Here is an 18,901-nt window from a genome sequence, read left to right on the forward strand (position 1 = left end):
TAGTCATTGGAGCTAAAGTCAAAAGTAACTAAAAATTGGACTAATTATAATGTTGGGCTATAAAATTGGACCTATTTCAAGTTTTCCCTTTTTAAAACTAAATTTTGTGTCATCCACTAACAGAGTGTAGTGGGATTCCTTGACCCCAATAACTTTGTGGCCAAATTGTAGTTTCTTTTCTGCTAACAGTAAAAGGCAAAGAAAACTTGAAGGGCATGATGTTGTTGGTGCCTCAGCAGCATGATGTTGGTATTTTAAAAGGCAGAGAGAATAAGGGTGAGCTTCGGTGTTCGCACCATTCTCTTTTCATTTTTTTATCAAACTAGCATCATCATTCTTAATTAATAATTCAATCATCAACAATCAGATTATTTAGTTTGTAAATTTGATTTAAAAAATTTAGTCTTCCTAATTTATCCTTTGGTTTGACACTTATTCACACACAAAAAGAAGCGAGCTACGTTTGATTTAGGGGTGTGATATCTACACATCTTATTTTACTTCTCGTATACCCTTCTAATTTTTGGCATTCGGATCGAATGAATTAAAAAAAAATCAAAAGAAAAAAATTAACAAGGAGAGTCTGAGAAGTAATTTGGGATGTGTGGATAACACACCCCTTGATTTAAAGTATAAATTTGATCAGTTCAAAAAATCAATGGTGTAAGTGTAACATACAAAAATTGAATTTTGCAAATTATCCAATATTAACTTGACAGCCACAACTACACCCTAATTCCTCCTAAAACCCTCAGGCGGCGTTGGAGCCTTCTCCCTCCTCGTCCTCCTCCAAATAAAGCTCAGAGAAATCAGAATCCTCGCATGCCCAAATCCCTAACAAGCACGCAGGAGGACGCTATCAACCCTTCCCTTCTCGCATTCAAGCCTCGCCAAGTTCTGCTCGCAAACCGAGACATGAAGCACAGCAAGCCTAGTAGCTCTGCCGATGGAGTCCAAACTCTGAGTCCCGACCAGAAGGGTCAACTCCTCCGCGCCGTGGCTTGGTTCCTGGAGAGCAATGGGTTCTCCAGAACCTTGAAAAAGTTCCTTTCAGAAGCTGGAATCGAGGTGGGCACTTGTCTATTTTCTGTTTGGTTGCCTAGAAACGGAGGAAAATGCAGAGCATATATGAATTTTTATTGTTGCATTCTCAGAAAGTTGTTTCGAAAGACCCATTTTGAAAGCTCCCTAAATGATCAAAGCATTCTCTATAGAAATTTTTACTGTTTGTTTTGGATCTTAATTAATTAATCCAGTATCGATTTTCGTAGCCCTTATGATGTTTTCCTTGGCCTGGTTCATATCTAATATGATTGAATAGTAATGTATTTGTAACATTGTCCCAGAAGATGGAGTTGGACAGTTCCTTAACGAAGTATTAGATTTTATACACTGTAAATAAATTTATACTGTATTCTGTGGTTGATGGTGAATTGAATTCAAACTTGGTTATTGACCTTTTTGCAGAAAAGTGAAGTGAAGGACTCTCATTTGGATTTGGGAGAAATGCACTGCAAGTATTCTGAGATGTGGTAACTTGACAAATTCTTCAACTTTCTTTTCTTCTCTTAGTGAATTTTTATATGTTAGGATTTTAGCTTGTCAAATATGTCCTAATTGGTTTAGGATTGTTTTAGGAAAATTAGAGGTAAACCGTTTCTTGTCCTAGAGGGATTAGGAAAGATTTTCAGTTTTCCTTATTCAGTTTACGTTTGGATTTCTAGAAGTCTATTTGGATTTGGATAAGTGTAAGGCCATCTCCAACCGAAGGGTTTAGAGGGCTAGAGGGCCGAAAAACACCCAAAAACCGTCTCCAACTGAGGGCTAGGCCAGAGGGTTTGTGGGCCCCACAGAATCTGAAAATTTGGGCTAGAGGGCTGAAAAACACCCGAAAACCGTTGCACTTAAATTTCTAGAATCAGAAACTGAGGGCTAGAAATGAGTACACAGAATCTGAGGGCTAGGCCAGAGGGTTTGCGGGAAGGCTTAATTTTTTAGAGAGAAAACAGCCAGAGACAGCCGAGAGTTTTGAGATTTGTTCTAGGGTTTGCAAAAGTTCTATAATCTCTAGTATTAATCAAAGGAGCGGTCACAACTGGACGTACGCAAAAGTTTTGCCGAACCAGTATAATTCTTGTGTGTTTCTTAATTTTTTCTATATTTGCTAGTTTAGTCAATTGCCGTTGGTTACATTAAAGAACAAGGTCTGGTGGGCGTGTTTTTCAACATTATGAAGACACTAGACAATCATCAATTGTAGTATCTTCTTCAATACTTTTGAAATGATTCTTTAAATCATTACACATGTCTACTTAATGTATTCAAACGGTCTGAGTTTAATACAGATGATAGTTTTTGTGTGGCAACTTAAATTACAAAACTTTTGTTTTCTGATTTTTTGTAAGTTCAATGATGTGGAAGTAGCAAGAAGGACGGTGTCATGCTAATCTTTCATGGCATAGATATTTGGGATTAGATGGCGATAGATTTTGTTTTAATGCTTAAGTAGTTTTAGATTACAGGATCATATTTTAAACAATAGTTGTCACATACTGGTGGTTTTAGAGGTTATCTTAGATTTTCGTGTGCCATTCTAGAATCATGCTGATGGCACTCACTGGCATGACATCCAATGGGAAAAATCCCGATGCTGTTTGGCAGACTGCCATAATACCTCAAATACATTTGGTGATCGTACTTCTATTTAATTAAACATTAAATTACAGTCTCTATTCTAATTTGAACTGCATTTCTTTGTTATGTAGTAGTGGAGGCACAAATGTCCACAACGAGGATAAAGGTATGTAGGAATTTATAAATTTGCTTGCTTTCGATCGTGCATGAAGGCTCTCTCCCCATTGTATAATTATGAGTCCCATGATGTAGATATGTTCATTATTTTTAGGTCATGAGGTAAAGGTCCCTGAACTTTACCCCATGTTTAGTTTTCGTCCCTGAACTCCCATATTAGTTTTTCTTGTCCTCTAACTTAACTCTGCGTCGCATGAGTGGTCCTTCCGTCAAATTTGTCTTCCTTTCTATCAAATTTAAGGGTATAGTGGCCTTTTCATACAGAAAAAAAAATCAAATTTATTTAAAAAGGGGAAGAGCTTGGCTCCTTAAGGTTTGAGGAGTTCCTCCTCAAAATACTTTGTGGTCTATTCACAAAATTTCGTACTTCTGATTGGAACCGTTCATATTAAGGAGTTCCAATCATAAGCACAAAGTTTTGTAAATAGGTCACGAGGTTTAATCAATCTTTTGAGGAGCCAAGTCTCCCTCTTTAAAAAATTCATTTTTTTATTTTTTGATGAAATTCCTATTTATCCCTCAACTTAACGGAAAAGTTGTCGGAGCTAATGAAAAGGACTACTAGTGCAACAAATGACATAATTCGAGGATGGGAGAAACTATTAGTAGAGTTTAGGGACAAAACTAAGTTCATGGTATAGATCAAGGACCTTTGCTACAGTTTAGCCTTATTTTTATAGGGGTGTGCTATCCACACACCTCTTTGTACTTCTCACACACCCTTTGTTAATTTATATCTGTTGATCTTCGTCAATTCATCCAATCGGATGGCCGAAAATTAGAAGGGTGTGAGAAGTAAAAATGGGTGTGTGGATATCACACCCCTTTTTATATTGCTCTTATGTTAGTTTTTTTTAATTCTGCACAGTATTTAAGGATACCTTCCACTTGCTGTTAAAGGCCGATAAGTTATCCCAGGAGGCAAAGAAGAAGTCCGAGATAGCTTCTGGTTCTCTTGCCGATGCAGCAGAAGAACATCAATCAGAGCAATTTCCTGGTGCAACTGGCAAAAAAATCAAAGATGCTGTGCCTTTAAAGGAAAATGGTGTTGGTGATTCTGAGGTAGAGAAGAAACCAAAGGATAAGAAGAAAAAGAAGACCAAGTCAAGTACGGATTCTGTCAGTGCTGGTGTAGAGCAGCATGGCTTGGAAGTAAAAAATGATGCAAATGAAATTTGTAAATCAATTGCTGATGACAATCCAATGGATGAGAAGAGTGTCAAATCTAAAAGTAAGAAGAAAAAGAAAGATGGTTTGGTTTCTGAAAGTTTAGGTGGTGAGAATGGGAAGGCGCTTAGTATTGGAGTTATGAATGGAACTAGTTCTGGAAAAGATGATTTCAAGATATCAGAAGCGGATGCTACCGATAAGGAGAAGAAATGTTCCAAAAAAAGAAAAAGATTAGTTTCTGAAGGAAATGATGCACAGCCTACTGACAACAAAGAAGATGAAGAATCCAATCGCAGAATGGTAGAGGGTTCAAAAGCATCCAAGGGAAGTGAGCAACCAGTAAATAATGATGCATCACAAGGAAAAGCTGAAAATTTTGGTGAACTAGAGAAAAGGGCCGAGAAGTCTTCGAAAAAGAAAAGCAAGAAGCAACTCAACGGTTCAGCTGAGGTATTTCCTTGACCTTTATGTGTGATGGGAACCATTTGAGATGTGAGTTATTCATGCAGCCTCTTTAAAGGTTCTCTAGGTTCTACATGTCTTATCAAACGCATTTTTCTTCCATTTTATATGTGAATAAATGAAAAGCTTGTCTCATATTGAACTCTTGTTACTTTTGATTCAAGATCTTTTGTCCTAGTATTACTTGAATCTAATTTTACTAGTTTTGGAGGCGGTTTGAAGTCGTATTGTTTTGACACTCCACTATGTCATTTCAAATGAGTTCTTGGGAAACTTTTTCTCAACTATTATTGTGTTCTATATTATGGATGAGTTTTGGAACCAGTAAAAGGGTAGAGTTCAAGAAGTACTTTGATCTTATTAGATGGGGGAGGACGAAGAAGCTAGGACATAAGGGTAGAGTTCAAGAGAGTAGGATGCGTTTAGGAATGTGGAATATAGGAACCCTAACGGGAAAATCTATGGAAGTAGTGGAAGTTATTGTGAGGAGAAGGATAAATATTATGTGCCTTCAAGAAACTAAGTGGGTTGGTCTCAAGGCAAAGGATGTTGAAAACTTAGGTTTTAAACTTTGGTATTCGGGCACAAATAGAATGAGAAATGGTGTTGGCATCATCGTGGACAAGACCCTGACACAAGATGTTGTAAACGTCAAGAGGGTAGGAGATAGAATTATGGCAATCAAGATTGTAATAGGACAAGAACTCATCAATGTGATTAGTGCGTATGCACCTCAAGTAGGGTTGGATACGAGTTTGAAGGAGAAATTTTGGGAAGACCTTGGAGACTTGGTGCAAGGAATCGGTCAGACAGAGAAGGTATTTATAAGAGGAGATTTAAATGGACTTGTGGGCAAGGAGACAGGCAACTATGGAGTGTTGATGGTGGTCATGGTTTTAGGGAGAGAAACAAGGATGGGGAAGCCATCTTGGATTTGTAATGGCATATAATCTCTTCTTAGCCTATACCTTCTTTAAGAAGAGAGAAGAACATGTGATCACCTACAAGAGCAGGTCTTCAAAAACACAAATAGATTTTCTTCTAACGAGAAAGGGGGATCGTATAACTTGTAGAGCTTGGCTAATCAACATCGCTTGTTGGTGATGGATGTACATATCAAAAGAGGGAGAAAAAAGAACAAGACCTTGAACTGCCCAAAGACTAAATGGTTGAATCTAAAAGGAGAAAAACAAGTCATTTTCAAAGAAAAAGTAATCACTCAATGCATTTGGGATAAAAAGGGGGAAGCTAGCTAAATGTGGGATTCCATGGCTAGTTGTATCTAAAAAGTAGCAAAAGGGGTATTATGACAGTCCAAGGGTTTTGCTCCACACCAAAAGGAATCTTGGTGGTGGAAGGAGGATGTACAAACAAAAGTTAAGGCTAAGAAGGAATGTTGTAAAGTCTAAGGATAAAACCGACAAAAACAGTGAAAGCTATAAAATAGCGAAGGAGGCGAAGAAAACTGTGAGAGAAGCAAAGCTAGTGGCTTTTGATGATATGTACAAGCGACTAGATACCAAAGAAGGAGAGTTGGATATTTATAAACTAGCTAGAGCAAGGGAAAATAAGACGAGACCTGAACCAAGTGAGGTGCATCAAGGATGAGAATGGAAAGGTTCTTGCTACAAAGAATGCGGTTAAAGACAGATAGAGGTTATTTTCATAATCTTTTCAATGAAAGTCAAGAAAGGAGTACTTTGGCGGAGTAGAGTAACTCAGAAGAGTGTAGAAACTACTTCTACCGTCGAATCAAGAAGGAAGAAGTGGTTGTAGATTTGAAAATGATGAAGCATAGAAAAGCAGTGGGCCCAGATTATATATCGATCGAAGTGTGGAAAGTCTTGAGAGAGACGGGTACAACATGGTTCACAAACCTTTTTAATAAGATTTTGAAAACGAAGAAGATGCCAAATGAGTGGCAAAAGAACACTTTGGTGCTCATCTACAAGAATACGGGCGACGTACAAATTGCATAAACTATATGGATATTAAATTAATGAGTCATACAATGAAGCTTTGGGAGAGTAATTGAGTATATACTGAGGCAAGAGACACGGGTCTTGGACAACCAATTCGGGTTCATGCCAGGACGCTCAACCATGGAGACAATCTATTTCTTACGAAGATCTATGGAAAGATATAGAGATGAAAAAAGATTTGCACATGGTCTTTATAGATTTAGAAAAAACGTATTATAGGGTCCCACGAGACATTCTTTGGAGGATTTTAGAGAAGAAATGAGTACAAGTAGCATATATCCAAGCTATAAAGGATATGTATGATGGAGCACGGACTGCCGTAAGAACTCATGAAGGACAAACCAAAAGCTTCCCGATAACTATAATGTTACATCAAGACTCATCTTTTAAGTCCTTACCTTTTTGCATTGGTAATGGATGAGTTAACTGGACATATTCAAGGTGATATTCTTTGGTGTATGCTTTTCGCAGACAGTATAGTGTTGATAGATGAAAGAGTAAATAGGAAGCTTAACCTTGGAGAGAAGTGTTGAAATCTAAAGGTCTTCGCCTAAGTTTGTCAAAGACAGAGTATATGGAGTGCAAGTTCAGTTTGAATGAAGGCTCAAATGAGTTAGGGGAGGATTGGAGATCAGGAAGTGCCAAAGAGCGACCATTTTCGCTACCTCGAATCTATCTTGCAACAAAACAGAGAGTTGGATGGAGACTTCAACCATAGAATACAAGTTGGATGGATGAAATGAAAGAGTGCATTGAGTATGTTGTGCGATCGTCGTATGCAAACATGTACATAAAATGAGTGTATCGGAGATAAGAATACTTCGTTGGATGTGTGGGCACATGAGAAATAATAAGATTAGGAATGAGAATATCTGAGGTAAAGTAGGAGTAGCTGAAATTGAAGGAATGATGAGAGAATCGGTTATGGTGGTTTGGACATGTGAAACAAAGGCTTACAAACGCTCCGGTTAGAAGATGCGATTACGAGACAGAGGTTCAGAGACGAAGGGGTAGAGGAAGACCTAGGAGACTTTGAAAAAGACTCTAAGAAAAGACCTTGAGTACCTGGATCTAACGGAAGACATGGCACAAAACCGAGCGTAATGGCGTTCTAGATTCATACAGCCGACCCCACTTTGTGAGAAAAGGCTTTGTTGTTGTTGTTGTTGTATATTATGCATGAGTTTTGTGTGTGGTGCTTTATGCTGTTGTTGGATTGATGTTTGTTTCCTTTTCTTTATTTCTCTATCTCTCTTGCGCTTTATACGTATGTAACTTCAGGGTTAAAGTTTAACCAATGTTGATAAAGGTTGTTACTGCAGCCAAAGACCGTTAATGCATTTCAAAGGGTAAAAGCTGATGAGGTGGAATTTGTTGATGAGAAGCTTCGAGATAATTCTTACTGGGCAAAGGTGTGAGACTGATTAGCTTCTGTATTATTTTCTTGTACTCCGTACGTAGTTTTGTCCACTAATTTCTCCCTCTCAATTCTGTGCAGGATGGTGCGGAGATTGGCTACGGTGCAAAAGCACAAGAGATTCTTGGGCAAGTCCGAGGAAGGTGTGTATTCTGATTGCCACATTGTTGTATTTTAAACTGTTTTATGCTCTTGAATTATCATCTTGCTTTTCCTTTTTGGAGTAGTGCTAGTTAGATAAACAAAACCGACACTCTGATACAGGTGGCGCCCACATACAATGGTAGGGCACACCTCTGTTAGAGAGTGGGTCAGTTTTTTGTGTCCAAATTGTTGTTACCTCTTGTATTGTTAAATCTTATAGGTCTTTGGCTGAATTAAAAACCGAAATAAGTTTGCAGTTTGCACCATAGTTAACTGGTGAAACCTTTTATGTTTATATTAGATAGCATATATAAAATATAGGGGTAAATTACATTTTACCCCCTTAGGTTTGGGGTCGGGGTCGATTTCAATTTTTTACATCTTTAAAACACTTCAATTTCATACATTTATTTATCATTTTATTTCAATTTCATACATCCGTTAAAAAATCTGTTAAGTTAACCGTTAAGTGATGCCATTGCGAATAAGGGGTCCCTATTTGTGCTGACGTGGCTACCACGTTTGTGCCACTTGGCTAAAAACTTAATAAAATATTTAAAATATTAAATTAATTAATTAAAGAAAAGTAAAAAAAAAAAAAAAAAACCCCCAAACCGGATCGTCTTCCCCACCTGAGCCCACCCCCAAATCACACTCCCTCTCTCTCTCTTTAATCTCTTAACCCAAAAACCCTTATCCAGGACCTCTTTCTCTCTAATCTCTAATCCCACCTTCGAGTTATCCAGGACCTCGAGAGTCGTGAGGATCGGCGGCAACCCCTCGTCGAACCTAACATCGACGACGGCTCCGATCACTTGACAGACCTTGTTGACGGCGCCCTTTCTAGTGAAATCATCTATGATTTTTCCACTCACCGACGTCGTAGCAGGTGTGGGAGGCGCAGTGGCTGCTGCGGCCGATGACGTCAAGTAGTGGGCAGGCGGGAGAAGGTCATGAGGGGGGATCTGGGGGTGGGTTCGGGTGGGGAGAAAGGGGCGTCTCTGATTTGGGGAAGATGAAGGGGTTTCTGGGTTTAGGGATTAGAGAGAGGGAGTGTGATTTGGGGGTGGGCTCGGGTGTGGAGAAGGGGGTGGGGAAGACGATCTAGTTTTGGGTTTTTTTTTTTTATTTTTTAAACTTTTCTTTAATTAATTATTTTAATATTTTAAATATTTTATTAAGTATTTAGCCACGAGGCACAAATGTGGCAGCCACGAGGCACAAATGGGGACTTCTTATTCGCCACGTCATCACTTAACGGTTAACTTAACAGGTTTTTTAAAAGATGTATGAAATTGAAATAAAATGATAAGTAAATGTATGAAATTGAAATGTTTTAAAGATGTTGTAAGGAATTGAAATCGACCTCAAACCTGAGGGGGTAAAATATAATTTATCCAAAATATAGTAATTATGATTTTAAAGAACCTTTGAAGCTTAATGAATAGATTGCTACACGGCCTACTATTTTCGGTGGCACAAAAATGTTTGTAATTTTGATAAAAAAGTGCACATCACTGGCAAGTTCAAACCAACATGCCCATTGAATTGAGTTGTGCCTAAGTCAGTGTAGTTGATATAAGGATTTTATGTGAATGAGTGTCAAGATAAACAATCTATATATACGCAATCGGGTGGGGATGACACCAGTCCTCGATAAAATGAATTGGAGGAATAATTGTTTGAGATGGTTTGGTCATGTTTAGTGAAAGGCTTTAAATGTAATAGGAGTAATTTGATTTAAGTTGGAGTCAGGCCGTGCAAAGGTTATAGATTGACGGACAGTTAATATGGCTGTTAATTGGGTAAACAACTGGTGGGGCTCATAGTGAAACAAAAAAAATCATCTAGCTGACTTGTAATCAAAGCTACATTTAGATGTCTCTAGTGTCTTATTTCATTCCAACGGAAACCCCTCGTATTGTTGAAAAAACCCGCACACTAGACCTTGTTCTTTAATGTTACCAACGGCAATAGACTAAACTAGCAAATATTAGAAAACTTAGAAACACACAAGAATTATACTGGTTCGGCATAACTAATGCCTACGTCCAATTGTGATTTTTCTAGGCAGAGAAATCACCACTCCTTTGATTAATAATAGAGATTACAGAACTTTTGTAAACCCTAGAAATAATCTCAAAAGTCTTGGCTATCTGGCTGTTTTCTGTTTCTCTTTTTGAAAAACAACCTTGCCGCACCCTATTTATAGACATAGGGTTGGCTTACATGTCCCAAGGCTGATTGAATTCCTGTTTCTAAGTGGACTAGGAAATTACACTATCCAAATCCAAATAGACTTTTAAAAATCCAAACCTAAATTGAATAAGGAAACTGAAATTCTTTCCTAATCCCTCTAGGACAAGAATCGGTATACCTCTAGGTTTCCTAAAACAATCCTAAACCAACTAGGACATATTTGACGAGCCAAAAACCTAACACTTGTTGCCTTGGAAATCAACTTGGATAAAGAATGGAGTGGGGGTTCAGTAGATTAAAATGTTCCGACAAGACACCCATTATCATACTGGAACAGGGAAAGGGTTAGGTGTTAGAGGATCGGCTGTGAAAGATATGATAAACATAAATGGTATAAATCCTTCGAACATATTGTCTGTTAGGAAATAATTGTAATGTAGTATACTGTTGAAAAAATAACATGTGACTTCTATGAATACAACAACAACAAAGCCTTTTCCCACTAAGTGGGGTCGGCTATATGAATCCTAGAACGCCATTGCGCTCGGTTTTGTGTCATGTCCTCCGTTAGATCCAAGTACTCTAAGCCTTTTCTTAGAGTCTCTTCCAAAGTTTTCCTAGGTCTTCCTCTACCCCTTCGGCCCTGAACCTCTGTCCCGTAGTCACATCTTCGAACCAGAGCGTCAGTCGGCCTTCTTTGCACATGTCCAAAACACCGGAACCGATTTTCTCTCATCTTTCCTTCAATTTCGGCTACTCCTACTTTACCTCGGATATCCTCATTCTCAATCTTATCCTTTCTCGTGTGCCCACACATCCCACGAAGCATCCTCATCTCCGCTACACCCATTTTGTGTACGTGTTGATGTTTCACCGCCCAACATTCTGTGTCATACAACATCGATGGCCTTATTGCCGTCCTATAAAATTTTCCCTTGAGCTTCAGTGGCCTACGACGGTCACACAACACGCCGGATGCACTCTTACACTTCATCCATCCAGCTCGTATTCTATGGTTGAGATCTCCATCTAATTCTCCGTTCTCTTGCAAGATAGATCCTAGGTAGCGAAAACGGTCGCTTTTTATGATCTTCGCTAGATTGCTCCGGTCATTAGTGTGGATAAGTATATAAATGGATAGAGATAGGAAAGCAAACACAAGATGTACGTGGTTCACCCAGATTGGCTACGTCCACGGAATAGAAGAGTTCTCATTAATTGTGAAGGGTTTACACAAGTACATAGGTTCAAGCTCTCCTTTAGTGAGTACAAGTGAATGATTTAGTACAAATGACATTAGAGTACAAATGACATTAGGAAATATTGTGGGAGAATGATCTCGTAATCACGAAACTTCTAAGTATCGGAGTGTGGTATCATCTTGACTTGCCTTATCTGTCTCATAGGTAGATGTGGCAGCTTCTCTGGAAGTACTCTTCCTCCATCCAGGGGTGGTATCTTTAACTGGTGGAGATGCACAAGGTAATGTATCAATTTCACTTGAAGATTACTTGTAGTTTCAGGCTTGGTCAAGCGCGATACAAACCATGTAGTAGGAGTCCCCCAAGTCGCCGAGCTAGGGGATCTGCTGAAAGAGGTGACAGACAAGGTAAGCAATCAGAGCTCCGGCTGATTGTTCACCTTCTCCCCATCTTGCAGCAGCATGAAGGATAAAGAGAAGAAAAATGAGAAGAGATGATATGGGATACTTTTGCTTTTGAAGAAGTAACTTTCCACAGGCTTATTCTTGAACTGAGCTGGAGGGTTTTCTGGTTTCCTCCAGAGTATAAGGCCGACTGAAGAATTTGAGGGTCAAAACAAGTCCATCAAATCTAGAGTACGTTCGACCCTGCTGATATGGGATACTTTTGCTTTTGACAGAGTAATGGAAGTATCGGCACGTGTGCTGTTCCGCTTGTCTCCACATGCTTCCTTGTATCCTTCGCACTTGCCCTATCTGTTCCTCAAGCAGATGCGGTATCTTCCCTGGAAACATAAGCTGTTGAAGATGAGTACTCGAGAGTAATGCCAGGTAAGTAATCAGGTAAGGGGTTCCAGGCAGTCAGTTCCTGGCTGGGAGCTTGATTTCAAGTGCTGACTGATTGCTCTCTTTCTCCTTGTCTTGCAGGTAAAAACAAGGCCAAAGGAAAAGACAGGGAAAAAGCATGATATGGGATACTCTTGCTTTTAACCCTGATGATATGAGATATTCTTGCTCTAGTATAGCTTGTTTGCAGAGGTATTATCGGGGGGAAAGAAAGCTGAATATTTCGAAAGGCTTCGTTGGGAGTGCCCTCTCAGATATGAGGAAGGGTTGAGCATTTTTGCAGGTCTGCCTGTCCGTTAGGGATGGAGGTCGACATATATAGGAGTCTCCCTAACAACAAGTAGTAATGTTATTCCTTTACCCTGCTTGGTCATAGCACGGTAGTGGGAGCTGCCAGCTTCACATGTTTTAATTTTGTCAGAGCACTTTGAAAAAGTGGTATGTGGTATCTGGCTCTCGAGATTCGGAGAACGATGCTTCTTCGATTTTTGAGAAAGCAATCATGCTGGGGGTCTGGCTCTCGAGATTCGGGGAGCAGTGTCTCTTCGATTTTTGAGAAAGTAATCATGTTGGGAGTCTGGCTCTCGAGATTCGGAGGGCGGTGCCTCTTCGATTTTGGAGTAAGCAATCTTGTTGGGAGTATTTTCTCGGATGTGAGTAAAGGTTGGGCATGTTTGCTAGTCTACCTTGCCACGAAGCACGGAGGTTGACACACAGGGACTTTCCAATTATCCAGCAGTGGTACTGTGCCTTTACCCTTGTGGGTAATAATATGGTAGCTAGACCTTCAAAATTTATGTGTCTAAACTTTGTTAGTGTTGTTTCTTTGCTATTCTTTTACCTTTCTTGGTCAGAGCGATGTAGTGGGAGCTGCAAGCTTCACGTGCTCAACTTTGGCAGAGACTTTGGCAAAGTTATCTGTGGTACCCATGAGCTATTGTTGCGTGTGGGAAGTGGGTGATTGAACAGTAAGATTCATGTGCTTTCTACTTCACCAGAAGTCTTCGACAGAATGCCCATAATTTCCGCAAAGCTGCGTGTGCGTGTGACAGGTGCTGACAAGGCTAGAAAAGTAGGTGCCTCTTCGATTTCTGAGATCGGCCCTCGTGGTCTCTGAGCAGCCCAGCTTTTGAGAAAGCGAGCGCCTCTTCGATTGATTCGGAGAACGATGCCTCTTCGATTTTTGAGAAAGCAATCATGCTGGGGGTCTGGCTCTCGAGATTCGGGGAGTAGTGTCTCTTCGATTTTTTAGAAAGTAATCATGTTGGGAGTCTGACTCTCGAGATTCGGAGGGCGGTGCCTCTTCGATTTTGGAGCAAGCAATCTTGTTGGGAGTGTTTTCTCGAATGTGAGTAAAGGTTGGGCATGCTTGCTAGTCTACCTTGCCACGAAGCACAGAGGTTGACACACAGGGACTTTCCAATTATCCAGCAATGGTACTGTTCCTTTACCCTCTCTTCGATTTTTGAGAAAGTAGTCATGTTGGGAGTCTGGCTCTCGAGATTCGGAGGACGGTGCCTCTTCGATTTTGGAGCAAGCAATCTTATTGGGAGTGTTTTCTCGAATGTGAGTAAAGGTTGGGCATGTTTGCTAGTCTACCTTGCCACGAGGCACAGAGGTTGACACACAGAGACTTTCCAATTATCCAGCAGTGGTACTGTTCCTTTACCCTTGTGGGTAATAATATGGTAGCTAGACCTTCAAAATTTATGGGTCTAAACTTTGTTAGTGCTGTTTCTTTGCTATTCTTTTACCCTTCTTGGTCAGAGCGATGTAGTGGGAGCTGCAAGCTTCACGTGCTCAACTTTGGCAGAGAACTTTGGCAAAGTTATCTGTGGTACCCATGAGCTATTGTTGCGTGTGGGAAGTGGGTGATTGGACAGTAAGATTCATGTGTTTTCTACTTCCCCAGAAGTCTTCGACAGAATACCCATAATTTCCGCAAAGCTGAGTGTGCGTGTGACATGTGCTGACAAGGCTGGAAAAGTAGGTGCCTTTTCGATTTCTGAGATCAGCCATCGTGGTCTCTGAGGAGCCCAGCTTTTGAGAAAGCGAGCGCCTCTTCGATTTCTGAGATCGGCTTTCGTGGTCTTTGAGCAGCCCAACTTTTGAGAAAGCAAACACCTCTTCGATTTATGCGATCAACCCTCGTGGTCTCTAAGCAGCCTAGCTTTTGAGAAAGCAAACGCCTCTTCGATTTCTGAGCAGGCGCCTCTTCGATGTCTGAAGCTCCGTCGAGTGCAGCTTTTTATAGGGGCTGGCATTAAGTTCCAAAGCACACTTGAATCTCCACCAGTAGAAGCTCCATTCTTGCACTTCTAAGATCTTGATTTGTCCGACCTCTTCTCTCTTCAACACCTTTGAAAATGTCTGGCCCCTCCGACCGTCGTTTTGACTTGAACCTTGTTGAAGAGGCAGCCCCGCCTTCTCCAGACAACATATGGCGCCCATCCTTCGTCTCCCCTACTGGTCCTCTTACCATTGGGGATTCCGTGATGAAGAATGATATGACCGCTGCGGTGGTGGCCAGGAACCTTCTCACTCCCAAAGATAACAGACTACTTTCCAAACGGTCTGATGAGTTAGCTGTTAAGGATTCGCTGGCTCTCAGTGTTCAGTGTGCAGGTTATGTGTCTAATATGGCCCAACGCCTATTTGCTCGAACCCGCCAAGTTGAATCATTGGCAGCCAAAGTGATGAGTCTCAAACAGGAGATTAGAGGGCTCAAGCATGAGAATAAACAGTTGCACCGGCTCACACATGACTATGCTACAAACATGAAGAGGAAGCTTGACTAGATGAAGGAAACTGATGGTCAGGTTTTACTTGATCATCAGAGATTTGTGGTTTTGTTCCAAAGGCATTTATTGCCTTCGTCTTCTGGGGCTGTACCGCGTAATGAAGCTCCAAATGATCAACCTCTGATGCCTCCTCCTTCTAGGGTTCTGTCCAGTACTGAGGCTCTGAATGATCCCCCTCCGATGCCTTCTCTTTCTGAGGCTCTACCGACTGCTGAGACTTCTCCTAAGCAACCTTTGTGAAGGCTCCATCTTGTTTGTTTATTTTGACTCATGTATATGTACATATTTGTAGCTTATCGGGGATATCAATAAATAAGCTTTTCTTCATTTCAACGTATTGTGTTAAATACACCAAAGCCTTCTTCGCTAAGTTCTTTGAATTTTCTTTTGTTGAAGCTTGTATGTTGAAGCTTTCTGAATGGAGCATGTAGGTTGGGGTAGTGTTCCCTTAATTTTTCGAGTGAGGAAAACTTCTCGGTTGGAGACTTGGAAAATCCAAGTCACTGAGTGGGATCGGCTATATGAATCTTAGAACGCCATTGTGCTCGGTCCTGTGTCATGTCCTTCGTTAGATCCAAGTACTCTAAGTCTTTTCTTAGAGTCTCTTCCAAAGTTTTCCTAGGTCTTCCTCTACCCCTTCAGCCCTGAACCTCTGTCCCATAGTCGCATCTTCTAATCGGAGCGTCAGTAGGCCTTCTTTGCACATGTCCAAACCACCGTAACCGATTTTCTCTCATCTTTCCTTCAATTTCGGCTACTCCTACTTTACCCCGGATATCCTCATTCCTAATCTTATCCTTTCTCGTGTGCCCACACATCCAACGAAGCATCCTCATCTCCGCTACACCCATTTTGTGTACGTGTTGATGCTTCACCGCCCAACATTCTGTGCCATACAGCATCGCCGGCCTTATTGCCGTCCTATAAAATTTTCCCTTGAGCTTCAGTGGCATACGGCGGTCACACAACACGCCAGATGCACTCTTCCACTTCATCCATCCAGCTTGTATTCTATGGTTGAGATCTCCATCAAATTCTCCGTTCTTTTGCAAGATAGATCCTAGGTAATGAAAACGGCCGCTCTTTGGTATTTCTTGATCTCCGATCCTCACCCCTAACTCGTTTTGGCCTCCATTTGCACTGAACTTGCACTCCATATATTCTGTCTTTGATCGGCTTAGGCGAAGACCTTTAGATTCCAACACTTCTCTCCAAAGGTTAAGCTTTGCATTTACCCCTTCCTGAGTTTCATCTATCAACACTATATCGTCTGCGAAAAGCATACACCAAGGAATATCATCTTGAATATGTCCTGTTAACTCATCCATTACCAACGCAAAAAGGTAAGGACTTAAGGATGAGCCTTGATGTAATCCTACAGTTATGGGAAAGCTTTCGGTTTGTCCTTCATGAGTTCTTACGGCAGTCTTTGCTCCTTCATACATATCCTTTATAGCTTGGATATATGCTACTCGTACTCCTTTCTTCTCTAGAATCCTCCAAAGAATGTCTCTTGGGACCCTATCATACGTTTTTTCCAAATCTATAAAGACCATGTGTAAATCCTTTTTCCCATCTCTATATCTTTCCATCAATCTTCGTAAGAGATAGATTGCCTCCATGGTTGAGCGCCCTGGCATGAACCCGAATTGGTTGTCCGAAACCCGTGTCTCTTGCCTCAATCTATGCTCAATGACTCTCTCCCAGAGCTTCATTGTATGACTCATTAACTTAATACCCCTATAGTTCATGCAATTTTGTACGTCGCCCTTATTCTTGTAGATAGGCACCAAAGTGCTCGTTCGCCACTCATTTGGCATCTTCTTCGTTTTCAAAATCCTATTGAAAAGGTCAGTGAGCCATGTTATACCTGTCTCTCCCAAAACTTTCCACACTTCGATTGGTATATCGTCTGGGCCTATTGCTTTTCTATGCTTCATCTTCTTCAAAGCTACAACCACTTCTTCCTTCCGGATTCGACGATAAAAAGAGTAGTTTCTACACTCTTCTGAGTTACTCAACTCCCCTAAAGAAGCACTCTTTTCATGTCCTTCATTGAAAAGATTATGAAAATAACCTCTCCATCTGTCTTTAACCGCGTTCTCTGTAGCAAGAACCTTTCCATCCTCATCCTTGATGCACCTCACTTGGGTTAGGTCTCTTGTCTTCTTTTCCCTTGCTCTAGCTAGTTTATAGATATCCAACTCTCCTTCTTTGGTATCTAGTCGTTTATACATATCGTCGTAAGCCGCTAACTTAGCTTCTCTGACAGCTTTCTTCGCCTCTTGCTTCGCTTTTCTATACCTTTCACCATTTTCATCGGTCCTCTCCTTATATAAGGCTTTACAACATTCCTTCTTAGCCTTCACCTTTGTTTGTACCTCCTCATTCCACCACCAAGATTCCTTTTGGTGAATTTATTTTATTGTATTAATCAAAATTTTAGGCCGTGCGGCTTTTTCTAATGCACAAGTTAGGGTTAAGCTATTTCCAGAAAAACAGGGATAAGCATCCACCTCTCTTTGCTCTCTCTTATTTCTTCACCTCTAACCATCCTTCTCTTCTTCTCCAGTGGACCTCTGCTATAGGGAAATTGGTTTTATTGGGGAAACTCCGATGTATTTCGAGTTTCAACTAATGTACTGTTTTTGAGCGCCTGTCCGTAACATATGGATTCTATGGCTAATAACCCCACTTCTCTTGCTTGTAATCCAACACTATAGTGCAACCTAATTTCGGGTCACAGTTTCGCAAAAACTGTCGCCCAGGAGGGCAGGACTGTTGGACTAATTATTTTATCTGTCCTACTGGAGTATGGAGAAAAGGTTATATTTTTGGTGTACATAAAGAGCTGAATGATTTGGCACTCTTTAAACATAAATTTTCAAAAATAAAACGATAACTAGTGTCTTTCATATTGCCATTGGGCTGATTGTGATGCTCCTGTTGAGAACTATATTAGACTTAAAGCTTTATGCCCTTCATTCATTCTCACACGTACCATGTGCATGCACTCTCTACAATGTCTTGTGTGTTTTTTATTTTTTTTAAAATTTTTTTTTTTAAACAAACGATAGTATCTACATTAAGGGGGGGTGGGCAAGTGAGTCAAGTCTTAACAATGGGCTTGCCATAATAATGTGGTTCAACTTTGACTTTGGCGGGAATCGAACCAAAGACTTCTCACTTACAAGTGAAGATGAATACCACTAGATCGTAATACTAAATGGCTCTCTAGGCACTTGTTTCTTAATTATGCTTTCCATTGAATTTGCAGGGATTTTCGGCACGAAAAGACCAAAAAGAAGCGAGGGTCATACACAGGAGGGCAGATTGATCAGCAATCACACTCGGTCAAGTTCAATTATTCTGATGAAGATTAACTGGAAAGTTTCCTTAAGGCACAAGTCAAGAACGGTATTCACTTGCAGAAACATCTTCCTGGACCCTACCTATTTATATTTCCAAAAAAAATCAACCAAGGGCCCATTTAGAGTTTTACAATGCAAAATTTTTGAATGTGAACTAAAATTTTAAGTGATTTGTCATGTTAACTTTTTGAAACTATCAATTTGTCATATGCTCTCAACTCTGTTAGGTTTTCTATCCAAATAAGTTGTGTATGTTGCACATGACTTGTGTTTAGGCCTATTTATGACTTTCAACTCTTCACTCCCTTCTAGAAGCCTTCTAGAAGGTTGCATTCGACAGAACAAAAATCTAGAGTTTCTACAAACTAAAAATGAAATGATTATGCAATAGAATACTTATTTTTATTCTAAAACAAAATGAAACTTAGTGTAATGACATGATATAATTTTGATTTGCGTTTTTTTTTCAACAGTATATAGTCCTCAAAATATACATT

The 18,901-nt window shown here is 40.3% G+C and overlaps 1 protein-coding gene and 1 long non-coding RNA gene across 3 annotated transcripts; both read left to right on the plus strand.

Annotated features, from left to right (window-relative positions):
- The first annotated feature begins 657 nt into the window (after positions 1-657).
- On the plus strand, positions 658-18,665 carry LOC103424197 (uncharacterized). 2 transcript variants are annotated; one of them, XR_003767937.2, is made up of 7 exons: positions 658-1,068; positions 1,468-1,532; positions 2,766-2,800; positions 3,680-4,431; positions 7,735-7,837; positions 7,924-7,985; positions 18,311-18,665. XR_003767937.2 is itself a non-coding variant. In XM_029091355.2 (7 exons), the coding sequence occupies exons 1-7, from the start codon at positions 823-825 to the stop codon at positions 18,414-18,416; spliced, it is 1,356 nt and encodes a 451-aa protein (XP_028947188.2). In that variant the 5' UTR covers positions 658-822; the 3' UTR covers positions 18,417-18,665. The 2 variants fall into 2 exon arrangements, 1 of the variants encoding a protein (XP_028947188.2); XM_029091355.2 differs by having other exon boundaries at positions 7,748-7,837.
- Positions 11,597-12,221, plus strand: LOC139190374 (uncharacterized). The gene is made up of 2 exons (XR_011574554.1): positions 11,597-11,667; positions 12,067-12,221. It is a non-coding gene; the product is annotated as an uncharacterized lncRNA (long non-coding RNA).
- Positions 18,666-18,901: the final 236 nt, after the last annotated feature.

The sequence above is a fragment of the Malus domestica genome, chromosome 13 (genome assembly GCF_042453785.1).
Source record: "Malus domestica chromosome 13, GDT2T_hap1".
In the NCBI taxonomy this organism is placed as follows: Eukaryota; Viridiplantae; Streptophyta; class Magnoliopsida; order Rosales; family Rosaceae; genus Malus; species Malus domestica.